This window comes from Eleginops maclovinus, chromosome 19 (genome assembly GCF_036324505.1).
Source record: "Eleginops maclovinus isolate JMC-PN-2008 ecotype Puerto Natales chromosome 19, JC_Emac_rtc_rv5, whole genome shotgun sequence".
Classification (NCBI taxonomy): domain Eukaryota; kingdom Metazoa; phylum Chordata; class Actinopteri; order Perciformes; family Eleginopidae; genus Eleginops; species Eleginops maclovinus.
Window position 1 is genome coordinate 19,465,939 of NC_086367.1, and position 24,724 is coordinate 19,490,662.

Genomic DNA, 24,724 nt, shown 5'->3' on the forward strand with positions numbered 1-24,724 from the left:
ATTACACAAATACTACACACTTTGGCAGCCAAAAGCAGCTGTGGATGTTACAACTTCTTTGAGATCACAAGTTACTAATCTTGTTATTTCTAAATATTAATTATGATGGGTTAATTATTGAGAAACCAAGCTGTGAGACAACAACAACAGATTGTGAAAAAGGGCTAATTATCCATTAATAGTTATGTTGAGTTAAAGAGATAATTAACCCATCGTCACTATAACAACCTGCTGTTTGCCTCTTTGGACACAACAGCTTGTTTTCTAAATATAACGATATAATTAACCCACCATCATTTGAAAATGCCATCCTGATATAAGGGGGATCATTAGCTCGTGATCTCAGGATAATTAAATACAATTATTGCAATAACAGTTGTTCTTGGCAGTCGTATATAATACTTTCATAGTGACAAGTTGCCTGAAGTGCATTTATTTCCTACAACTACACGAACAGAAGTTGGGGCTCATTATGAGTGCGTTGTTTCTTCATCTGCTAGAGTGGAAGAGTTGGCTGCACCTTTATCACACCTTTATCAGCCAATAAAACACTTGTTTGGCTGTTTTATAATGAGCGTCTGCTGCAGCCCTCCATCCAAAGTATCGAGGCATCATGGCACATCGCCACAGAGTCATTTATACTAAAAGAAATCTTGTCAGCAGCACTGAATCTGCTCTTCTGTGTGTATTTCCAGGCACATTGAGAGTACAGAAACACTGAGGAAACACAATCACCACAACCCTGCAAGGACAAACAGTCAACAAGTGGGAAGTATCAGTAACAACAACAACAACAACAACAACCAAGCCCTGGCATTAGCACGTAGAGTAATGCATGCTGTAATCTAACAGGATTTCACTATGTGAAGAAAAAAAGCGTCTCTTCACAACTTGCAGGTAGCAAGATGTGTCTAATTAGCGAGTGTGTATGTTGTCCTGTAAACAAAAACTGCTGTAATGAATTAATGATTTCCCTCATGATGCTAAGGAATGGCTTGCTGTGCTTCCCACCCCCCCCCCCCCCAAAACGTCCCTTAGCAGCAGATCATTCTGTAAATAAAATCCTGTAAACACATGACCACAGGAAACGCCCCGACATGAAGGTGACAACATGTTCCCTTTCATTGGTTTTGTATGATTAGCGCTAGTGTTCATCTTACTTTTAGTTTTTTTAAATAATTTTTGCATGAAGTTGCACTCGTGTCTGGATTTAGGTACTGTACCAAGCTATGGCAGCTCCCTGTGGGGTTTGATGGTGTCAGGAGTGTCTCGCCTCCGAGTTCACACTGAGTTTGTTTTCTTGCACATCCATATTCTTGAGTTTGTTACAAAAAAAAACGGTGACGATTGTAAAAGCAGAATCCTGGATATGCCCCGGTTTCTAATATTTGGACATTTTGTGAAATGCACCTGTTATTTTACTTGCTCACAGCTGGATAAGATCAATATCTGTCCTACATTCATACATGAAATGGACTGGAAGTAAGGATAAAAACCACAAGCCTGGCTCTGCAGAAATGTAAACATCATGACTTCTCAGAGCCTCACTGAGAGGATGGCAAAATAATGTGTGAAGACTCCAGGAATCAACTGTGTTTGGCTCGTCGGCTTTCTTACCAGAATAAATCTGTATGCTAAATATGAACCTTTTACGAGCAGCTATTTTGCCAACCTTTTTTAATGTCTGGAACAGCTAGCTTTGCACTTTCAAAAAGGTAACAAAATCTACCTTCATAACCCTCTAAAACTCAAAAGGAACAATACCAGCTTGAGAATACTTTGTGCATGTAAACAAACTCACTGAGTCACTACTGTACTGCTGCTATACTGGGCTCTCAGTGAGCCACCCTTGCAAATAAAGGGCTGTGCGATCAAACGAAACCAAGAGGCTACTACAAACACAATAATGATCAGAGTCTCGTTGTTTTACTCTGCAAAAAACTCACTGAACACACCTGACTAGCTGACAGCCTCAGTATTTAAAGTGTAGGGAAGCACCTCAGGATAACTAGCAATGAATTAGGCGTTTAGTTTTAGTTACAATAGGCAGGATACAGGATGTGAGGATGTAGGGTCGTAGCAAGTAGGAAACGCTTTGAAAGCTTTATTTAGTTATCAAAGGAATATTACAAATGTTGATGTGCAATGGTAGTAGGTGCTCAGGGACTGCAGAGCTACTGTAGTTGATATATAGCGGTAATGTACTTTAACTGCTACACATTAGGAGGTTAACGATCAATGAGGAGTAAAAATGGAGGGTTTCAGTCCAAAACATATTCACAGTATTTCCACAAAGAAAGCTTTGTGTGATCCCTGCTGTAGGATTTAGTTAAACGTGCAAAGGTAGTTAATTTGTCTCTAAATTAACTTATACATTTGTTTGGAATGAAACTCTTTAAATATAAAAAGGAAAACAACAGCAAGGCATTAACGCTGGTTAAAGAATGTGGAGAGAAGTTTTTCTAAAGTGCTATTTGGTGAAGCATGTTGTCGGATAGTTTGTCTGTGTGTGAATTAGTGTCTTTCACAGAAAAGCAAAGATGTTAACGGGAGAGGGTTTTCATTTTAAACGGGTCTAAATGACTTTCTTTTGTCCTTCACGATAGTCATCTTAAAAGATTTGAAATGTTTGTTTTTAGTGAATTCAATGTGATGAAGGTCTAGGGAAGTTTTGGTATAAAATGCTCACAAAGGAAAGTCAAATCGGACTGAAAGGAACTGAAAGCATGACGGTTTTTTTATTTTGAAATCTGTACAGTAAGCCTATCCTATAAGTAAAAGGTTTGGACAACCTGCTACACTGTGTCAAGAAAAAGAACAAAAAGAGGCTCCTCTGTTATTTTAAATGTGATGTTTTTATTCAGTTCTGTTATTATTGTTTAGTATTAGTGGAGTATCGTCAGTGTAATGCGTTTGTCAAACAGAGATTCACATGCACACTCGCGCTTGAATAGTCGCCAAAATACGAAGGAAGTAGAAAGTACTACATTTTAAATTCTGTGACCTCTGATGACAACGCTTATTCACTCAGAAAGGGTCCAGAAATATTTCAATGCAGAGATTTAAAAAGTGACTGTCTTCCCCTTCATTCTGGCCACGCATTTGGATTCAAAGTTTATTTTTGATCTTTCAGTTTGTGCCTGTAGCTGTTCTGTGAAGTGCTGTACAAAGTAACCATTCAGCAGATAAGATGATCTATCAGCCTTTATGTCTGTGACTCTGTAGATATTTTTATTTATTTATTTAATGTGTTACGAGGGGGAAACTCATGCTCAGCCTTTACATTTGTGCCAAACTGTTTGTGTGTCATACAAAGTACAGGTATATATCAAAGTATATCTGCGTTAGTATGTTGTTGTTGCCCATCGTTCACTCACAGACTGCCTGGAGATGTTCGGTTACTGCTTTCCACTGCTGGAAAACATTTAATAAAGACAGACGACACATTCCAGATCTGCCGATAGACTCGCGGCTGTCATTAAATGAGGAGGCAATACAAATAAAACCATCCGTTGTGATCCTCTTATTGTTTGCAGACAATGTGCAAAGAGCAACAACGCCCCCCCCCCCCGATGTTATTTATCTATGTCTGTGTTCTGTACGGTTACGCTTCTGCTACACATCTGTTTCTCATGTTGATTTTACAAAAACATAGTTTTATGTCACAAAGCCACTGTCTTTTGTAAATAAATCAAATGTGAGATATATTAAAAAGATTTAAAATATGGCTTCGACTTGTTGTGTCATTGGTGGTGTGTTTTTAGGATTATTACTGAAATGCCTTATATCATATAACATATGAATTACTTCCTATACTAGTTCAACTTTTTAAATGCACATTTGAGGAACTGACTGCAATATCACTGTTTTTTTAAAAAGTTACAATAAAAAAGATTTATTGATCATTTATTACCTTTTGAAAATAAGAAAGAACATAAAAGGTATCATTTGGAGGTACTTTTAATGAGAGATACTATTTTAGTAGTTCTGATCTACTACTTTTAGCAGGAAATATTGCACTTTTTTAAAAAGATGTTTGAAACACCAAGTTACGTTGTCACGGTCGCACACTAAACGGAATATTGTGCGACATACTATAAAATATATATCTATTAAAGAAAATCAACAAACAATTCTGTTGATATTGATCAAACTACTCAAAAGTATAAAATGTAATAAACATATATTGGAAATTAAATGAAAGGCTGCTGACACATTATTGCATCAGTCATTTATCCAATAATATAATAATTCATTAAATGCTCTTTTGTATCACTTTTCATAGAGTCAGCAAACTTTGAATATAAGGCTATAGATTATTGCTACATTTTTGTATTGAAGTATGCGTTTCCCTCGTCACCCTTTTGGTATTCATTGTCTGGTTTGACATGTCGAATAGATATGAACGTGTCCATTGTTTAATTGTGCTTGTCTACAGTTCATTTTCTGATGATCACATTCTAGCTCAAATGGTGTGTTTCTAAGAATAGGTAAATAAAACCCTTGAACCCTCTTGTTTCTCACAAGCTGCATCTTTATCAGCTGCTTTCACACACAACTTCCTCTTGACATGTCAGGCAAAACCCAATGCCTTTCCTGCCTCAACTACAAAACTACATAAAGGGACTCTTTTTTTCTGCTGCTTCAGGCACCAACAACAGTAAAAACCACACAAGTGAGAAGAAGTCGAGACACTTTGACCCACCAGCATGTGGGTTTCTAGGAGGAGGCAGAGAGTTTCCAGCAGCCTGCAGCACACGCACACGCACACGCACACGCACGCGCACGCGCACGCACACACACACACACACACACACACACACACACACACACACACACACACACACACACACACACACACACACACACACACACACACACACACACTCCTCTCTTTAGGGTCATGCTGCTGCTGCTGCTGCTGCTGCTGCTGTCCTCAGATGAACCACTGCCTGAAAGTGGAGATGCCACTACTTCCAGATCAGTGAACCACATCCGCCTGCTGCACACACATTTCCTCTCTCCCTCATTGCCCCTAACGAGCTCTCAATCTGCCTCACGGGGAGCTCTCTGTGAGTCTTTAATCCTCCTGCGTCTGCAACATTTACCTCTCTGTGTCTCCGACTAGTGGGCTTGTGCAGGATGAGTGCAGAGGCTGGCTGCTGTACAGTTAATGGACTGAATGTGATAAAGAGATTTGATATCTTGTCTGAGTTGCACTCTGGGAAATGAAATGAAGATGTGCTGCTAGAGGAAGATCATGCTCAGAGGATAAAATCTAAAAGGGCTGCAAGAGAAGAACTTCATGCTCCAACATCCGATTTGATTTAAAAGCCAAAGAGATGAATAACCAAGTGCACTGAGGACTGTTTGATGATCTACTTGAAGTAGTCAAGTGATGCTTCTTCAAACATGTTTGTTCATAGGAAACGTGTAAAATGGTTTCAAACGTATCAATATTTCTCTTTTTCTATTCAAACAGTGCCCTTATGTTGTTGTAAGACAGTGAAATTATGCAAAAAGCTCTATTATGCCAGTGTTTGCATCTTTCACTTGTATATGCTCCTAAACAGATGCCTACTTGCCATTGTACTTTTGGAGGAGACGCGACTCTTGGATAGGATAGAAGTTACCAAACCGTTTTTTGTTATACCTATTGTGACAGCTAAAAAAAACCACATTATTTTTATAAAGCGATAATACTGGAGAAACTAGTGACAACGAAACAAATCCATCTCTTTGTGCAAGTTTTTACCTAAAAAAAGTTGTGCTGCAGATCCTTTTTGCTTGAAAGTGTTCCTAAATTAATCTGATTTATCAAACACAGTAGACATTATTCCTTGTAATTACAGGGATAGGTCCAGGTGCTACTAATATTGCTATTAGTCACACCTGTGTTTGATCATGGCCGCTGGGAAAACTGTTAATTTGACCAGGGATAGGATCGGACATCATAGTTAATCCCTGAACAGCATCTCGGATGTCACAGCAGTCAAAGAGTAAACACATGTTCATGTTGTAGAATAGGGGATCAATGTGCTGTACTTGTCAAGGTTATTAATGCAGTACAGAATGTGTAGTATAGTGTCCAAATGCAACCACACACTGTACTGTATATCTTGTTCTATCTGTCCTTGTTTTAAAGCCCTTCATGGCAACCTGCCACCATTTATGACTTCTTCATTAGTTGCTCTTATAGTAATTATTGTAGTTTGGCTGATGCATGAAGTCTGCCATTCAAACACTACTTTTGGAAAACTACTTTTAGTTTTAGTGCTGCAAACATTTTACGATCATATTAAAACAAACACTAAAGCTTTTACACAATTGAACCTATAAGTCCATTTAAAAACAAGATTACAAACTACTCCTGGAGGTTTAAATAAAGGTTGACTTTTCCGCGTGCGTAAACACACTTCTTACAAACCTGTACTGTGGTGGGAGTTTGGTGAGCAGAGACTTTAGATTCAGAGTTGACATCCATCTCAAGAGGTAAACATGTGAAGTAGTATTATGAGAAGAGCGCCTGTAAACGCACATGTTTGGCTTCATGAGGCATCAGCTAATTACATCGCCGCTCAGGGCCCCTCAGCCACCAGGGGGCCCATAAATGCAGCAAATTAAAAATGAGGAAGTCTCCGTAGGTTCCTGTGTTCATTTATCTCAACATTAAACAAAAATACTTCACGTGTTGTACTAATATTCGATGCATATTCAATACATGTGGACATATGCATCATGCAAAGATTATTTTGAAACAGAAAAAGTGGTGACCTAGTTGGGTTACACTGTATTTCATATAAAAATAGTGATATTTTTAACACAATAGGACAATATCATGTCAAAATGTACAGATCCCTCTTAATGTGTGAAGATGGGGGTCCAACAAATACTCCCGATAGTCCCATTCTTCAAACAGGAGCTGCTTGGCTTCTACACTGGAACCTTAGCAAAGAAAACCAACATGAATCAGATCTCTCTAAGGGGAAGTGGTGAATATAAGAAAAGGGCATTTATCTTTGCACACAGGTCTACTGTTTATTTCTGCCCTGAGGTCACACCAGAGCAGCCATAGTGGCACTTGAGGGGCTCCTGGACCACTTTAATGTCTCTCCGGTGTAACATAAGTTTAGAAAATTAGGCATGGAAATGGTTAAGTGAGGAACTAAAGTTTTAACATTAAAACAAAGAAGATAACCCAAAGAGAGAGCTCTAAAGAGAGCCTACATCTATGTTCACAAGTAAAAACTGAACTTCTCACCATATCTGATTAAGCACATTTACACTGACTCAACATGCGTATAAACGTACCTGGCAACAAACTTGATTCTGTTGATGTAAAAACATAGCTTTAATTCTAACTCTATACTTAACTCGTTCACTAAATCAAACAGTAACGATAAAAACAACATGAAATCAGATGGTAAGTCACACTTTCAGGCATAACATTTCTAAATCTCTGTCATATGTCATTGACATTGCTGCCCAAAAAATGAACAAAATAAACGAATGATTCATATTTTGACTTTTTCCAAGGGCATGCACTGATTGCTGCTCCCCACTGGGCTCTTGCGTGTATTACGTATTTGTCTAAGACCACCTTTTAGTTTAAAAAAATGAACTAATACATTTTTAAGAGCACCTCAGCAGAGTTTTCCGTACCCACCTGGGCTCCAGAGGGCAAGATATTCAAAACAAATCTAGATGTGAGTATCAGAAAGGTCCTTGAGTCATCACACTGAGATGAGCAAAAGGAAACGTTCTAAAAAGTGAACTCATTCACAACATAATGGAAACAAAACTGCATTGAATGTGGCCAACGTTCATGATTAAAAAAACGTTGTCTTAGTAATCATTCTTTAAACAAAATGTTACTAATACATTTTTAAGAGCACCTCAGCAGTGTTTCTGCACCTAACTGGGCCCCAGAGGACAAGATATTCAAATCAAATCTAGATGTGAGTTTCAGAAAGGTCCTTGAGTCATCACACTGAGATGAGCATAAGGAAACATCAAGTTAATTAATTCAAAACATAATGGAAAATAAACTGCATCGAATGTGAGTAACTTTCATAACAAAAAGGAAAGGTTTAGGAATCATTTATTTAAAAAATGTATTAATACATTGTAAATGGCTCCTCAGTAGAGAGAAGAGTGTGGTATTTAAATCCATGTAAAGCACTTTGGAACTGTGTGTTTTAGTGCTGTATACATACAGTTATTAGCATTATGTTATTGAGTTATGTCAGACCTCTGCACAGTGTTGTGAACCGGCAGTCTTTAGGACCCTGCGGCCGCCGGCACGGTGAGCAGGCCCCTGCAGAGAGCGGTGCATCTGGAGGAGAGCTGGCCGGCTGGGGAGGCGGTGGACGGGGAGAGAAGAGGAAGGAGGCTCCGGGAGCTAGCGAGACAAAAAGGGTCAGGCCTGGGACTTGGGAAAATCGGGTAACGAACACTTAGCGATTCACGCATTTAAATCCTCTTTGCCTGGCACTGCTAACTGCGCAGGAAGGCAGACCTTAAATGTGAACAAAAAACGTGAAGCCCTGAGAGCGGAAGGCGCTCGATGGAAACGGGGAAATTGATATTTAGGGTTTGATTTTTTTGGAGATGTGCTGATTGGACATTGAACTTGACCCGAATGTACAGTACAGAACGGGGACCGTGGCTCCTGCAAGCATTGGCTTCATTATAAAAAATAACGGGGATTATTACCGGAGTGGCCATGGCCTGTAAAAAGAGCCACAACCCCCTGGGTCATATTGCAGACTCCCCCTGCTGTAAAGACGTCTAAAACTTTGCAATTATAACACATATACAAATTGGATGATAGATGCATGCCAGCGGATCGCGGTAATGTGAGCTATGGCCGGGCTGTGGCTCGATGTGCGCGGACATGCGGTGACATTAATCGCCTGTGTGGCCAAATAATAAATTATTTTCTCAAAGATTGCCTGCCATTATTATTTAAGAGTCTATTAGAGCTCTTAAATTAATACGATCGGGCTGTCATTAATCCTGACTGCACCCTTATGGGAAATGAAACCCATCCTATATGAATACTATAGCTATATGGGCTCACGACTTTTTTGTGCACATTTCCACGAGTGCAACAGTGTTACTGTGGCTCCGCTGTGTGCGCATGGCTGACTGCTAGAGCAACTTTAACCCACACACTTAGGGTGAAATGACATATTATTCATTTACAAAAACACGACATTAACCCAGGATTTATTTCCCATGGTTATACACGTTGTTAGAGCACACAAGCAGCCATTTAATGTCGACTATTGCACACCCACACACCCTCACATGTGGTGTAAAAGGCCCTATAGGCGAGAGTAGCCAAACAGTAACCTATAGCGGAGTCTGAGGATCCTACACATGCACTCAAACAGAGGAAAGGTGATGTTTAAAAAGAGCCTCTTTATACACATTTAACAAACCTGATTAGAGAAAATGTGCACAAAATGTGTCACTGCAGCATGAAAGTCTGCCCACCCGTCAGTGAAAGCATCACAATGCTAAACTTAAGGACATCTAATAAGCAAGATGTCTCTGTTTCTATCTTCCAGGAGTGCAGAGAGAAGAGGGATCATCTCTCATTTCTCTTTACGTTTATTTTCACCTCATCTACATCGCCCCATTATCAGATATCACCCATAAGACTTCGCCATGCCGTCCAACACTGTCACCAACACCAACAACGCTACATTCAAAGGCTCTGACTACGCTGATTCACCTGGAAACAGAATGGTAAGAAAACACGTGCGCCTCAGGAATCTCCCTTCAGGTATTTATGAGACTCTTGTGAAGCTTGGAGCGTTGCTGAATGACTCAGGATTTCTCACTTTTATAGCTGGTGGGTTCAAAGAGTTCATTCAGTCGTGTTTTGGATTTTTGAATGGTTTGAACTAAGCTGTTGATTAATATTGCAGTTGCGTCTCATCACTGCAAATGCAATTTTTATGAAAGCCCTCAAACTCGACAGATTTGACAGGAGATTATTCACTCCAGGGTTTATCCAGCTGTCATGTAGTACAGTGTGTCCTTTAGCCAGTTCCCCCCGAAAAGTATGTTTACATGCATGAGTGCGTGTTTGTCGTCAGGAGACAGCTTGTGGGTAATACTCTGATGTTAAACGAATGTGTTTCGTACAGTCACTTTAGGTCAAAGCCATTTCAAATCTTTCTCAATTTTATGGATGGATTTAATCAGCCTGTCAATATCGTAACGATCCCTGCAATCTAAAGACTAACTGGATCATTTCCTCCCGTTTAATGAAGAAAAAGTCAGATTATTACACAGGAATCTAACAGCATGTGTAGTGCCGTGTCACCTTTCATGATGCAGACACTCGTTATTACACTGTGTGTGTAACTGCAGCATCACCGATGCTCCAGAGGCAGCAGCAGCGCTGAGATGAGAGGCGAGATGCAGCTGTATTATGTGACACTCGCTGTTGTAATGGTGCTTGGTGACGTGGGCGTTGGCTGTTGTAGGTTTTGCTGGAGCTGGAATGGCTCTACAGCCTTTTTTTTTTTACTTGGGTGGGGGGGATCTTTCCTTTTCCTCTATGTTCCCATTACACAGTACTGGCTTTAGTCCTGTTGCCAGGCAACAGTCATTGCCTTAAATAACCGGCTACTCTGACGGAAATAGTGCAGGGATACGGACAATGCAGTGGGGTTCACTCCAGGCTACAACAAATCAAATTTCAGGATTTTCTGTTGTTTCCTTTCCTGGACATATTAGGGTGAAGCTGTGTCTGAAAATGACGTTTTCAGTGAGTCTGAGCCCGGGTTGGGAATTGGTTGAGCAGCGAGTGTTGTGTGTGTAGGCTGCTCGTGCAGAGATAGCCAGGCAACACTGAATTGTGTCATCCATGTAAGTGGTTCCCAAATGAGCCTGCACACCAGGCTGCACTCAAAACGTGCTATTATCTATGCAAATTCTGCCACCCTGTGAGGAAAAAAACCAAAGCACCAGGCTCCCTGTTGGTAATCACACAATGAAGCGGCACCATCTGCAAACCACGTCCTCTAAAGAGCATCAACATCTACATTTAAAATACACTTTAAAGGCTGATCTAGAAATACATTGACAAATGTGCTATGTTGATCTTCTGGCGATATTTATCAATAACAACCCTGTGCCCATTAATCCCAGCATCAGTTACTCTCAGCACATCTATCTCTTTATGCAAATCAGTCTATCACCCCGGGACACTAATGTTTGATGGATCCATTCCATTTTAGCGGCAAACACTCTCAGGACGAACCATGGCCTGACCTTTTAAATGTATGCATGTTTATTAGAGTCCTCCATCTTTTCAATTATTTAACAAATAGAGTCTATAGGAGTCTGTGCAGGCAGCAGTCCAATTCTTTAGGAATGTTTTAAAGAAAAAACATAGAGAGAAAGTGATAAGAGGTCAGAAATGTCACTTACGCTGTTAAGAAACATACCGTGTCCACTCAGGCTGTGTGACCTAATGACGCTTTGTCCTAAAACGGTGACTCTCATGCTACTTATTGTGATATTTAAGGTTTCCCATATCATATACATACAAGTGAGAACCCTCGATGTACTGAGTACTATTATATGACTTCATGTATATTGTGTCTATAGAAGACAGAAAGAATATTATAATATTTAGGTGGGATTTTGATGTTTATTTGGAATGGGTTACACATTTTCATAGCAGAGATATATTACTTCAACTGAACCTTTTTCTGAGCAACTTATGGACTTTTCATCCATGTTTGCTAAAAACAGGGAGGCCCTAATTTCATTCACGACCTTGGAAACAGCAGTTGGGGGGGAAAAAATCTCCTCTCAAGCCCCATTTAGTAGGTTTTGGTCATATCACATGATCTTCAGGGGCAAATTGAGTTTGCCAGAAGCTTTACATCAAAATGTATATGATAAATCCTTAAAGTGCAAATTGAACATCTGCAATTCTATGACAACTGGACATCCTTTGTGCTGATAAAGATCGTGTGATGAGACTGAAAGCTCTACAGCAGCGACTAAATCTCTAACGCTTTTTTGCATCCTGGACAGCGCAGTGATTTTGTATGTTGTGAAAATGCAATGCAAGTCTTATAATGCAATGTAGTATTTAAATGCCATTTTGAATATTTTCCAGATAGGTTTTCAAAATGTTCTTAAGCAGGAAGAACTGCAGCGTATTGTTGTCACTGTAGTTTGCTTCCAATTGAAGGTGTTGCACCTGTTCCTGGTCTTCCCTGCTGCTCTAAAGTAATTAGGTCTCTCAATTTTGTTGCTGTATTTAACACTTCCAATATGCAAAGACAAAATGATCTCACTGTTGTCAACGGTTATGTTCTCCGATGCCACAGTGCCAAAGATTAAAATAAAACTACTTAACAACAAATCAGCGGAGGGACTTGGTGGCAGAGTGCCTTACAGTGCAGAGAGCTAATTTCTCAGAGGGAATCTCACATTCAACACTGAAGGAATTTAATAAAGGACCCAGCCCCCCTCCCCACCGCTGCTGTCAGGAAAGGCCTTGCAAACTCATCTGCATTCAGACCTGATGCTGGTGGTCCTATTGAGTCAATATTGAAACTGAAAGCATCTACATTAGGATCATCTTTTCTCCCATCAACCCCAGGGGTACTTGGTGGTGGCAGACATGGGGCTTTGTTCACGGGGGGAGACAGTTTTACTAATCAAAGGGAAATTGCAACAGGGGGAAGTGGGGGGGGGGGTCGGTCGACGTCTTTGTAACGGTGTCAAGAGGGGGGGATTGTCTCTGGAAGGTCAGCACTGCGTCGGCGGAGCCTTCACTTCAGCCTGGTTCAAAGGAACGTGCCATTCAGTTTCTATCTGTCTCATTGTCCACTCACCCCCCCCCCCAAAAAAAATGTTTTCAGTGTAGTGCCGTCTGTCCTGCAGATCTATTATCACTCCAGCTGCATCTATGGCTATTTAGCTTGTTTTATGTGCGACAACAGTCTTTATAACATGGAAATATATGTGCATCAAGGCCTTGATTGTAATTGAGATATTTCTAGAGATTATGACACGATGAATTACTGAAACTGAATTATTGAGTCTAAATCATCATTATTGTTTGCTGACAGGGTGAAAGCACAATACTGGACATGGACCTGATGACGGAGGAGAAGTCGGCTAAAAGTAGTGCCTCTTGTAAAGTTGGCAAGCCTGGAAGAAAACGCAAGCAGTTTCCGGTGAGTGTTGATCTGACATTTTACAGCTCCCATCGTGCATGCATACTTGTTTCCCAGCGCTCAGATTTCCGACATATTGACAGAATTTTGCTTAAAGTAAAGATTAGATACTATCTTGAGTGCTGCAACATTAAAGGGAAAAGCTGCACTGTAAATTGGTTATGGCTGGATGTGCTCGATACGTTTTTATGTTTCATTCATGTCAAATGAAAGGCAACAAATCCCCCCCCTTCTCAGATCACATCTCAAATTCACATCTTAAGGCAGCTGTTGTGAACAACCACGCTCGAGGGGTGAAAATCCTGCCGTCATGGAGAAGGGGAAGATGTGATTAATTGATTAAATATGGGGATAAATGCACACATTTCAAACAATCTTTGCTGGAAGGCATGCATTTAGTTTTACTTAATCGTACACATGAAAAGGCGCTGTTTGACCATCCCACATGCACTTTGGTTGAAGCTGAAATGGGCCCTTAGTATCCTTCAAACAAAGTACTTCATCATCAAACCGTGATGAATCTCCTCCCCCTAGTCTGATTATCAGAGTGATGTGCCAATTCAGTTCACTGCATTCATCCTTTGATATATACTGTATATACATCACTGAATAAATTGAAGCATTCGACACATCTCTCCGACACAGGAATTACTGGAGCTGCCGTTTAACTTCTCAAAACTGACAATCCAACGTTCACGCCCGTTTATGCAGGCTCTGTCAAACTCTTAATTGCACTCTTAAATGATCGCAAAAGTGAGCCATTGAGGAGAGTTTAAAGGATTAGCCAAGGTTTTTTGAATTAGACCTATTTAACGTATAACACATCATATGAAATACTTTGTTTTAAGCATACCCTAGCCTCAAGAGGGACGTGATGTTCTCCTTGTAGTAAATAGTCTCAACACTGCACGTTACTGCAAAATGTCTACGTAAAGAATATCTGCACAAGATAACACCAACAACAGGCTCTGTATTAAAATCAAGGTGTAGTTTCAGCCGTCAGTACATGTATTACTTTGCACTCATGCATAAACAACACAGTCTGCACCATGTTTCACTACACAAACTCTATTTGTAACCTGTTTGTGATCCGTGTTTCAGTCAAAAGCCCTGATTTCATAATGACTCTTGGGCCAACATGTATCTGGGTTTTTCCCTGAGATGTTATCATTTGCATAAAACTCTTAAAAATCATGCTAATTAGTTGTCATGTTTGCAACAACCAAACCACAAAAGGGATGACAGAAATAGTTACAGAAATAGTTACAGATATTGTATGGCAGGTAGGGTTGAGCGGGTTTGTGCCAGTGTGTATTTAAAGCAGATGAAGTGGTACTAGATAAATAAAAACTACACTTATTTAAGCGAGTGTTTTCACAGCGGCGGGGGTTGACCACATGATTCAGACACTCAATTCAAAAGGTATTTTGTTATTATAGGAATGAGTAAAGATGTAATGGCAAACCTGCTGTGGGTAGGGCATTTCTTTCAGTATGAATCCTGAAGATAATTGACGTCCGTTAGATGCGTTTCCTCTTTTGGCTAATTATTAAAAGTCCAGTAATGCTGGTCGATATCTCTTTGTGGTGGCATGCCTTGTATCTTTTGCCTTTGAGCACAGACACAATATGCACAAGGTCCAGATAGTTCCTCATAGAAAGTGTTGAATGTCATATGTTTAACTTCTGAGGTGCCTTTGGTGCTTTCTACAGACTGTGTGCTTTCAGCTCCTCTGAACGGAGTTTGCTTAGTTTCAACTATTTTCTGACATTTTATGGCCTTGTCAACACAAGTGATGCCTTCATGATTATAAAGAGTAATTTGATCCATCGCAAATATTGATAAGTGCACCTTTAATGGCAACACTAACTGTGTAGGCTGTAATGCTGCGGCAGTTTGTGGAGTATGAAGCAAGTCTTTTCACTTTGACCTCTGTCCGCCTGTCTGAGCTGCTTGATTTACTGAGTGTGACCTTTGACCTCTGGAGGGGGCTACGTCTAGTTCACTGGGTCACTAATCTGCAGCGTAATTTTTTACACAGTTGTGGTGTGTGTGAGCATATTGAGTTTGAACATGTGTTTTCGACTGTCTGTTTGTGTCTGTGTGCCTGAACTAGCATTTTATAAATTGAGTGAGAATATTAATAATGCCTGAGCTGTGGATAGGTTGTTTTCATTCATCCTGTCAAACAGATTTACTGGAGCGCTGCTGTTTGTTTGAGCGCAACTGTTTAACATTTACAGTTAATTTGTTCTCAGTTACGACAATGATGAAGTCAATTAGAGTTTTGCGGCTTGCGAGGAATGCTTTAAAAACCAACGTTGGCTCGATGCAGCTTTGTTTTACATTACAGTAAAGTTTATTCTGCATCTTTGTACTGCGTAATTTGCATTGCTATCATTACGCAGATGTTTTATATTCCCTTGGGTCACACTAAAAACTGTTTTACATTGTGTTTACTTATTAAATCTGCAAGAACGAGATTACATTTGATCCCTGAGCTTCAAGCACAGGATCTTGTGTTTGTTAAATCTCCTGTGCTGAAAGACAGATGCCTCCCGAGGCGCTGCTGTCGCCTGCCTTAAATGCAAACTGCTGTACCTACAAGTACAGGAGATGAAAGCTTCAGCGCTGCTCTAATCAGTGCTGACACGCTGATCTCACAAGACGTGCTCTACTTTCTGCTCCCAGTAACCCAGTAATGGGAATGTCTGAGAAAGTGTGTTTTTATGGCTATTTTTAGGCGAGAGCAGAGACACTACTACATTTCTTTGAACTTGAAACATATCTTTTCTCTACCTTGCTAGACCGTTGCTGCTGCTTTGAGGGTAAAGAGATGTGTGAGAACTGAACGTCTAAAACTGTAACTGAAACCACAGCTTCAGATAGGTCAGCTCTCTTTGAATCCTCTGCAAAGAATGAAATAGTTTTACTGGGCGGTTCAAACTGGACGCACTTTCCTTGTTGTCAAACAGCCAACATTCTTGACATATTTGCATGCTGCTGTAATGCTGAATGCACCACTACAGGAAGGGCAGTAGTGTACCTGATGATCCCTAATGTTATCCTTTCCTCACTTGCGAGTAACTGGCTGCACTGCAGATTTACTGTTTCGACACCGCTTTGAAGTTTACAACTCTAGTTTAACAGAGCTGCAGAGGAAATGCCATAATTCACTGGCTAATAACTCGAGCTACATGTTTGATTCTGTCCAGATAGAGCAAACGAGGTTTCAGACAAGAAATAAAGTGTGTCTAACATGAAAACAATAAATACTCTCCTCACATTTCCTGTCAAATAGACCCTTTAGGTAATAGAAGCTGAAGAGTGCTTTGTGTAGCTGTTTTATTGTTGCTCACTGCGATGACCTTTTCTCAAGCGTGCGGGATGATTTGTTGTATTCCTGAAAGGTTTCGTTTATTGCACAACCAGCTACAATATATCCAGTGGTATGTCATAACAGCTGACAGGATTAACACCGTTGTACACCGTTGTACACCGTTGTACACCGCTGTACGCTTAACATCAAACCATAACATACTGCTACAGCAATAACAGCCTTAAAAGCTGATTGCCAGGATGTTTACATTCAAACCCCCCCTCTTATGCTTGCAGGTTGAGAGCTGTGGCTTGCTCAAAGGCAGTATGGGCATGGGCAACAGCTACAGCGGGGTGGGTAGGCCGTCCATGGCACAGGTCCACAATGGAGAGATGGGCGGGCACAGAGACAGGACGTCTGACGCCTGCTTCCCAAAACAGGAGAAGAGGGAAGTGGAGAACGGGATCCCCAGAGACCCTTCCTCTTGCCAGGCGGAGGACAGCTTTCAGAGTCTGAGTCCGTCCTCAGAGAACGGATTCCTGCACGGCCGGGAAGACCAGGACTCGGAGAAAGAGAAGGACGATAGCCCGACAACGCCGTGCAAGAAACGAGGGAGGCGGAAACTGGAGCGCCCAACGAAATGTGAGTTTTTTTGGCTTCTGCTTGTTCGGCTCGGATATCTTTTGATCTGCTCTCAGGGAAAGTCATGTGCATGTGACTATAACAAGATGTAGAGTAATGAGCTGTAATGGATGACAGACTGAGGGGGTAACTCAACACAGAGCATGGCACTGACACAGCCAGGTTTAGTGACACTGAGGCTAAGAAGTGTTGCATTTATGCTGCAAGGAAAGGCATTAGTAAATACTAGGCTGTAAATCATAATCCTGATATTTAAACTGCTTTTTTTCATCTTTTACATATCATATTGAATGTCATTCATGCTATATTTAACTTCTTGTGAAGTCTCGCTGTGTGGCTTACTAATAGTGCAGCGTGAAGCGTGACCAAAGTAAGATTTATCATGACAAAATAGGAAAATGGAACAAAAACTAAATCAATTCTAAATCAATGAATTAATCTTTGAAATAATGTTTCAAAAAGTAAAGTCTCTACATCTACGCTTACCAGCTGTTAGTGATTCATCCATTAAAATAAAATAAAGCTAGAATTTCAACTGAAAATGTAAAACTATTCACTACTTCCTGGTATTTCCAAGCCAATTAACCAAGACAATGAATTGATTAGGGAAACAATTGTTAGACCTTAAATGTTCCATCTTGCTAAAAAGACATCAGGAATGAAAGCATGACTTTAAGCTATAATTAAAAAAAAGGCCCATATGACTAATGAGTGATTGCAAGATAACAACCTCTAATGGAAACTATACAGTTTCCTATAATGAATCATTTTGAAAAGAGTTCTGGTCCTACTGAATCTGCACCACCTCAGTGCAGCAGCAGAACGCTTAGCATATAACGATGAGATCGATCAGGGGGGCACTGTGCAGAGAGAGAGAGAGTGGTGCTGACGTGCAGATTTGAGCCAAGATGGAGATTAACAATATCACTTAGCCGCCCCTCCACTTGCTGCTTCTAGTCTCCCTCTCTTAAAGCCACGTGTCTCTGCTGCTCCTCTCCCGGCCGCAGATACACCGGCTGTGACCTTGATGAGGAGTGCAGTAAATAAAGCCAGGGGAGGAGCGACCCGTCTCCTGGCAACCGGCCTCTGTTGGGAGCAGGCAGGTCTGTGTTGTGGCCGGCGCCCCGTCGGGGGCCCTGCCAGGTGGATGGCTTCGAGCCCAGAAGCCTTTACAAACTGAGTCTGCTCTCGGTATTCACCTGTTCTGCAGCGAGGATCTGTTACTTCACTCTGCAGCAGAGATAACCCTGTTAGATTATTGTGTAAATGGCAGAAAACTGATTTTCTTTTAAACTAGGTCTGCACTCTAATCTGTGTTTAGGGCCAATACTGCTCAGATTTAGTGTGACACAGTGGGCACCCAGAGGGCATTACACAAGTCTAGATTCCACACTTATACTTGAAGATTCATTACAAATGTTTGACATATTACTTAAAACTACAATAAAGATTCACTTCAGAAAAAGTCTGCTTTATATGATCTATGTAAAGCTCATTATAATAAGTGCAAGACAAAAACCTTTGAGCAGTCTCACTCCTAGCTCAGTCTCGCTAAGACTCACTCCGAGACTCCCTTGACAGGCATACAAAAACAACCACAATCTCTATCGCAGAAATCACTATCACTATAGTGACAAGCTTCACAGCATTGAATCTTGACCACATTTTTACTGAAACTCTGTAAACTGCAGCAGCATCTACAATACGTTATTTCAACCTCAGCTCTGAACACAGTGACACTCATAAATGAACTCTTGAAATGTCACCCGGTGTGTTACCATAGACTGTTCTAAAGTGCCAGTTGGAGTTTAATGGACACACGGGAAGTGTCTTTCACATGTTCAACAGAGGCGACAAACACCAGACTGCATGGAATCAACAGAAAGAGGAACAAAGTTGTCAGCATAAGCAGTTTTAGCCACAAAACCCAAAAAATACTAGATCAGATTTCTGCAGGTCCCTCCAGACCTGCAGCAGATGTTGGTGACAGGTTGTTTTTTTCTCCTTTCGAGGCTGCAGGCGGGCAGCAGCATCAGTCATGTTGCAACGAATGAATAAAAATGCAGGACGGATAGTTTATTGCCACACACACACACGCACACACACACACACACACACACACACACACACACACACACACACACACACACACACACCTGTGCTGTAAGTTTGAGTAAAATTATGAAGCCAATGACCCATTGAAACAAAATGTACAGGATTTCTGGCCATCAGGACATCAGAATATTCTGGAGGATTAATAAAGTAAAAAGAGCAATATAGGATTACAGCATAGTGGGCGGGGTAGGTGCAAAGGATCGTGGGAATTAAACGTTTTAATCAGAACATGCCAAGCACTGCCAAGAGATAAATGTGTAAGGACATACCACATATAAGGTGGCATCTGCATGACGTCTTGTCTTTTTAAAGCACTAAACAGCAGCACTACACATACAGGGTGATATTAATTATTACTAATCAGGTTTGAAGAGAGGGAGCTCTGGTATATTATTCTCAGAGAAGCGAGTCCTTAGTGGGGGGCAGAGTGCTGGATCGATAGTCTGCTGAACAGGCTTTCTGTTATACATCTGTAGGGCTAGGTAAAGATTTCAGCCCCGGCTATACGAGAGCTGGAGCCCGCTCAAACTGGTGAGGTATATCCTCTGTGGGCAACATTAGCCAGAACCCCTCACAAACCCAATGACCTTAGCAGTCTGCACCGCCTCACCGATTTGTTATATAGTCACTTATTCCTGATGAGGAGTTGTTGGGGAAAAAAAGAGCAGGGAGAGAGGGGGCTCAGCTACACATGGAACCAACTTGAAGAGGCTGCTAAGAGAGCGGACTATTGTCTGGACCCGGTCTGTAGGGCACTTCACTGACAGGCCGGTGTTGGCCGTGCAGAAAACATGCCATCAAAAGTTGTCCTCGGCCTCTCAGGGCTTAAGTGTTATGATAGTGTTTGGGCTGCGTCTCAGCAGATAGCCGTGTTTACTCAGGCTGTGCCATCATGCTAATTTAAGGCACACTTGCTTACATTGAAAAGTAAACGTTGTGAAAGTAAGACCAGAGCCGTTTGGCTTCTGTGATGAAGCTGATTTTGGCTCGCTTATCTATTTTTCTGCTGCTGCCATGGGTGAAAACCTGTCCTTGCTGTCTTAGTGTTTCAGTTGGGTGGTGTCCATGCTCCCTGGCTAACCCCTCACTGCTCTGCTGAACAAAGGAAAACAATGCAGTTAAAGAATGAATAACATGGACCTCCACATCTTAAATCATAGCCAAGTTAATGGGAAACCCCAACTGGAGCCTTTTACTGTGTTTTTTTATTAGACTGCGGTTTTAGCAAAGACTGCGTTCTTCACCAAATACTTTCTGTGCTATTCTTAACAATATTTACCCTGCTGCTGCTGCTGCTACTGCTGCACCTCGCGCTTCTGGTTTCGCAACTTCCGCTGTATATCTGGGCATTTTCTTTTCTGTGGAAAATATTTGTCTTTCGAAGAAAGGGCTGATAGTGTTTTAGGGTTTTCTATGCTGACATTACATCAGAGTTGAAAGTATTGATATCCTTTAGTTAATCACAAAGTAAAAACACTCCATTACAAGTCCTGAATGAAATATTTAATTTAAGTAAAAGTCTTTAAGTATAAGGAGCACAGTGTGTATAGCTGTCATAGTGATAGTATTATGGCTGAATGGATCAGAGAAGCGTATAAAATATAGAGATTAAGTTTCCATGACACCAAGGCCAACTCCAACTTAATTGACCTTTAGAGTGAAACTATATTATGAGCACACTTTGTAGGATGTACCACCACACATAACTCAACAGCAGCAATAAGAGTTCAGATAAAACACGTTTCCAGAGGAATGCAGCATTTGCAAAACAAAATTGGAAGAGTGTAAATATAAAGAGTTTAAATGACAATATGTATCTAAAATATATACAATGCCAGACAGTATTCCTCATAAAATAGGATGATGTTAATGGTAGGGATTACTTTATAGATATTACAATATCAAATGTGCAGTATAGGTGCTGTAAGAGTACATGGTCAACACAAAATGATCATGGCCATACTACACGTAGTTATGTTAAAGCTTTATGGAGAGTAACTCAGTTCTTGATCCTGTTGAGGCTTTGGAGATTGGCAGGCAGATTACAAACTCCCCCAAAGTCACGTTGAAGCAGTACGTTGTTACCATCACGCCTCTCTTGTCAGTGGTGGGAGGGGTCCTGCTAATAGCTACCAGCTGTGTGTCTCATGACGGGGGGATATAAGGTCAGAAGTGTGACTTGTGCCAAAGTAAACCTGGCCCGGGTCCACACTCATCATAACCTGAGCAGCCTCTCCACACACTCTGCTTTGCATCAAAGTTTCACATGGCACCTGAGCGCTCAAGCTCCCGTCATCACAGACGGTTTTAAACTAAAAGCACACTCGAGGAGAGGCTCTCCCAGAAGTTTAATAAATTGACTTTAATTTGATTTGATGTTAGCTTAGATAGGAGATATGATGCCCATTTTTAGATTCATATTTGTATTTTGTGCCTCTACTGTGACATGTCTCTATGCTTTAAGGTTCTCTGTACTGTAATGCACCTCTTTTCACCGTCTGTCTGAAACCAGTCTGCTCTGATTGGTTAGCTGGCCGACTCTGTTGCGATTGGTCAACCTGTTAGAAAAATCCCACCCCTTATTCTATCACGTGCAATGTGTTGGAGTGCAAGCACGTGTGTTACATATTGATGTCATTATGTTAAGGAAATAAACAAAGGAGTCCAATCGAGGTGTTTCCAGCAGTGGGGGAGCGCTGAAACCTTGCCTTTGCAGAGCATACATGCACAAAGACCAAAATAACACAGTACAGGAAAGGGAAAACCCCAAAAAGCTTTATAGCGCCTCTTTAACAATATTGGGTTGATACATTTCTTATGAGAGTTACTGATGAATGCAAGACCACCTCATTTCAAAATAGATACGAGGATAACGGATGTGGTCAATTTCCCTTCTCTACTGAATGATTCAGGCCATGCATTGTGTTGCTGTCTTCTCTCTAGATGTGGAGCACAAGGAGGAGGACAGGCGTGATGCAGTCAAGACCGAGGTAAGATTCCTGCTCCGTTCAGTCTTTGCGTTCTCTCGCGGATGTAAGTCTCAAGGTGTCTGTCACACTATGGCTGTAGCTTCCGTGGTAGGGGGGAATTACCCTTCCTGTCACAAACTGTGAAACCTCTGCATGCCGGCATGATAGATGGCCGTGCTGCAGCTCGAACAGAAGCACAACAGCTTTTCTTTGACTTGACAAGGGGCAGCTATTGTGGCAGAAATATTGAATACAACTACATTTTGCACCTAACTCCTACAACCTGGTTTGCTATGAATACACCAACCCAACTAGCAATTCTCTTTTGGCTATGACTAACCCTGGATTGTAGGTTGATTGAATGACAGGTTGTTTGTTTTTGAGGGGAGGTTTACGTGTTTTTCATGACTATAGCTGGGCAGGACATCTTCGGCAATACACCAATTTGTTTTCTTGCAAAGGGAATATCTTGTACATTTATCGCAGCTTAGCAAAAACTCTATAAAACGTTGAGCCCGGCTTTGTCCAAGGATTTACCGGTACATTTGATCCCTTTGCTAAAGCACAGTTTTGTCCTTTTGGGATATATGCTTATTTGCTTTTTTAAGCTTGAGTTAAGAAGATTGATGCCATTCTCTCTGTTACATATGAAGCTGGAGCCTGTGAGCTTATCTTAACATAACGGCGGAAAACAGGGGAAACAGCTTGCCTGCCTCTTCCTAACAATAACTCCCTACCAGCGTTCTTAAACCCACTAATGCATACCATTTATGTTCCCTGTTTTATCTGTACAAAAAACAAAGTGTGAACACAACAATTTATCTTACAGTAAGAAAGCAAATAAGCGTATTTACCAAAATACCAAACATTTCCTTTGAGCTTCTTTCTATGTCTTGTTAAACTGTTTCGCCAGCTACTCTCTCACAAAGAGTAAACTGTTTTTCATTATTGATGAGAAGCTTTTGACCATCTTCAAGGTCCAGAAAAACATGAGTTGTTCTTTTGCCAGTGAACTTGTAGGGAATGGTACCTGATGCTGTATAAATTTGAAATATCAAATACACTTGGAAGCTTGTTGTATCAGTTGTTGCTGCCGGCTTGAGGTGTTGTGTTTACACACTGTGGCATCACTCCCTACTGCTTGACCAATCACAAGCTAATGGCACACCAACATAAGGGTCCTCATATTTTTGGAAAATAAGACAAGCCCATCTCCTCAACTGTAAATAACTCACTTGTAAACTGTAGAGTGTAAGGCTCAAGTGACAGATGGAAGTACATATTAGTAACAAATCTGGATGCTTACTTGTCAGAGAAAAACGAAGAATCAAAAACAAGTAGCTAACTTTTTTTTTTTTTAACATCTTAAACAGGGAGGTCGAGGCAAGAGGGGAGTTGGTTGGGAGATCAGCCTTCGTCAGAGGCCCATGCCCAGAATAACCTTCCAGGCTGGTGACCCTTATTACATTAACAAGAGGACCAGAGAGGAGTGGCTGGCGAAGTGGAAGACGGAGGTGAGTACCCCAGCTCGGTCCCAGCCACCATAGATTACCGATTCAGAAAGCTGCTGGGGCTAAAGATAGGGCTTGTGGTGCATTCACGGCCAAGTGTATTTGATGGGTCATTTGATATCTCATGAAGGTACCATTTACTTCAGTTGATTTCCAGGGCCTTGGCTCAGTGGGCTCCTGCATTTCCTGACTTTGTTCTCGTCCATTGTATTAGCACAGGAAAAAGCCTTGAAATGATTAATGGTTCCCCCACATACATGCTGTTGTAAATTCAGGACCTGTGTCCATATTGCGTTGTTTTTGCAGAAATGGGATTTGTTTCTATGACAATATCATGGAAACATATCAACACTGCAACGCCGCCATTGAAAATAGGCTTGCATCAACCCTTTTCATTATTCATATCTGTTTCCATCTATTTCTCAAACTTTTTTCACCACGGTGCCGGTGAGGTCAACAGCGATTTTCAACTAGATAATATTGGAGCAGTTGCACAACACCATTGCATGGCTCTAAATGAAGACAGACATGGAGCGCTTTAAAGTCTTTCACTGTTGAAGCCAAAACTGGGTTGGGATGACAAAGAATGCGAGCTAGGTTTATTTTCTGTATGGTCCTGCTTTAGGTTATGTTTTCCATAGAACACATCCTGAAACTCTATATATATATATATATATATGTACTGTTCTGTTTGCGATATTTTTTTTCATGACGACTATTCATTTTATGCAAAATCATTCAGATTAAACTTTCTAATTTTAGTATGTCTTTCGGAGATTTAGGTTGAATCATTAGAATCTTCTTAAATGATTTAGACCAGTTGCTAAATGGACCTTTTGGTGAGATTGTTTTGACAATTTCCAAAAGGTCAAGAACACAATTAATGCTTTCAGTCTTCAGAGAAACGAAAATGTAATCTTGGGGTTTTTATGGAAAGCTACTGAATGG

General features: G+C 40.9%; 2 protein-coding genes and 1 long non-coding RNA gene across 8 annotated transcripts in view; 2 read left to right on the forward strand and 1 right to left on the reverse strand.

Moving 5' to 3' along the window:
• Positions 1-3,728, forward strand: part of dtnbb (dystrobrevin, beta b) — a 31,367-nt gene extending 27,639 nt beyond the window's left edge. The window contains exon 20 of the mRNA XM_063908778.1: positions 696-3,728. Within this exon, the coding sequence (XP_063764848.1) occupies positions 696-721 (26 nt within the window). The 3' untranslated portion in view covers positions 722-3,728. The remainder of the gene's footprint in view (positions 1-695) is intronic.
• Positions 1-24,724, reverse strand: part of LOC134881442 (uncharacterized) — a 66,050-nt gene that overhangs the window by 26,243 nt on the left and 15,083 nt on the right. The window contains exon 4 of one of the 2 annotated variants that reach the window (XR_010168050.1): positions 8,320-8,401. The exons of the other annotated variant lie outside the window; for it this stretch is intronic. This is a non-coding gene — a long non-coding RNA (uncharacterized LOC134881442). Of the gene's footprint in view, positions 1-8,319; positions 8,402-24,724 lie in introns of those variants that run through there. 2 annotated transcript variants of the gene reach the window in all.
• The window catches only part of dnmt3ab (DNA (cytosine-5-)-methyltransferase 3 alpha b), a 35,781-nt gene continuing 19,392 nt past the window's right edge, over positions 8,336-24,724 (forward strand). For 2 of the 5 annotated variants that reach the window (XM_063908773.1, XM_063908775.1), the window contains exons 1-6: positions 8,336-8,445; positions 9,576-9,756; positions 13,113-13,220; positions 16,836-17,181; positions 22,240-22,286; positions 23,639-23,779. In XM_063908773.1, coding sequence (XP_063764843.1) covers positions 9,676-9,756; positions 13,113-13,220; positions 16,836-17,181; positions 22,240-22,286; positions 23,639-23,779 — 723 coding nt within the window. In that variant the 5' untranslated portion in view covers positions 8,336-8,445; positions 9,576-9,675. The remainder of the gene's footprint in view (positions 8,446-9,575; positions 9,757-13,112; positions 13,221-16,835; positions 17,182-22,239; positions 22,287-23,638; positions 23,780-24,724) is intronic. The other 3 variants (XM_063908776.1, XM_063908777.1, XM_063908774.1) reach the window with 2 other exon arrangements.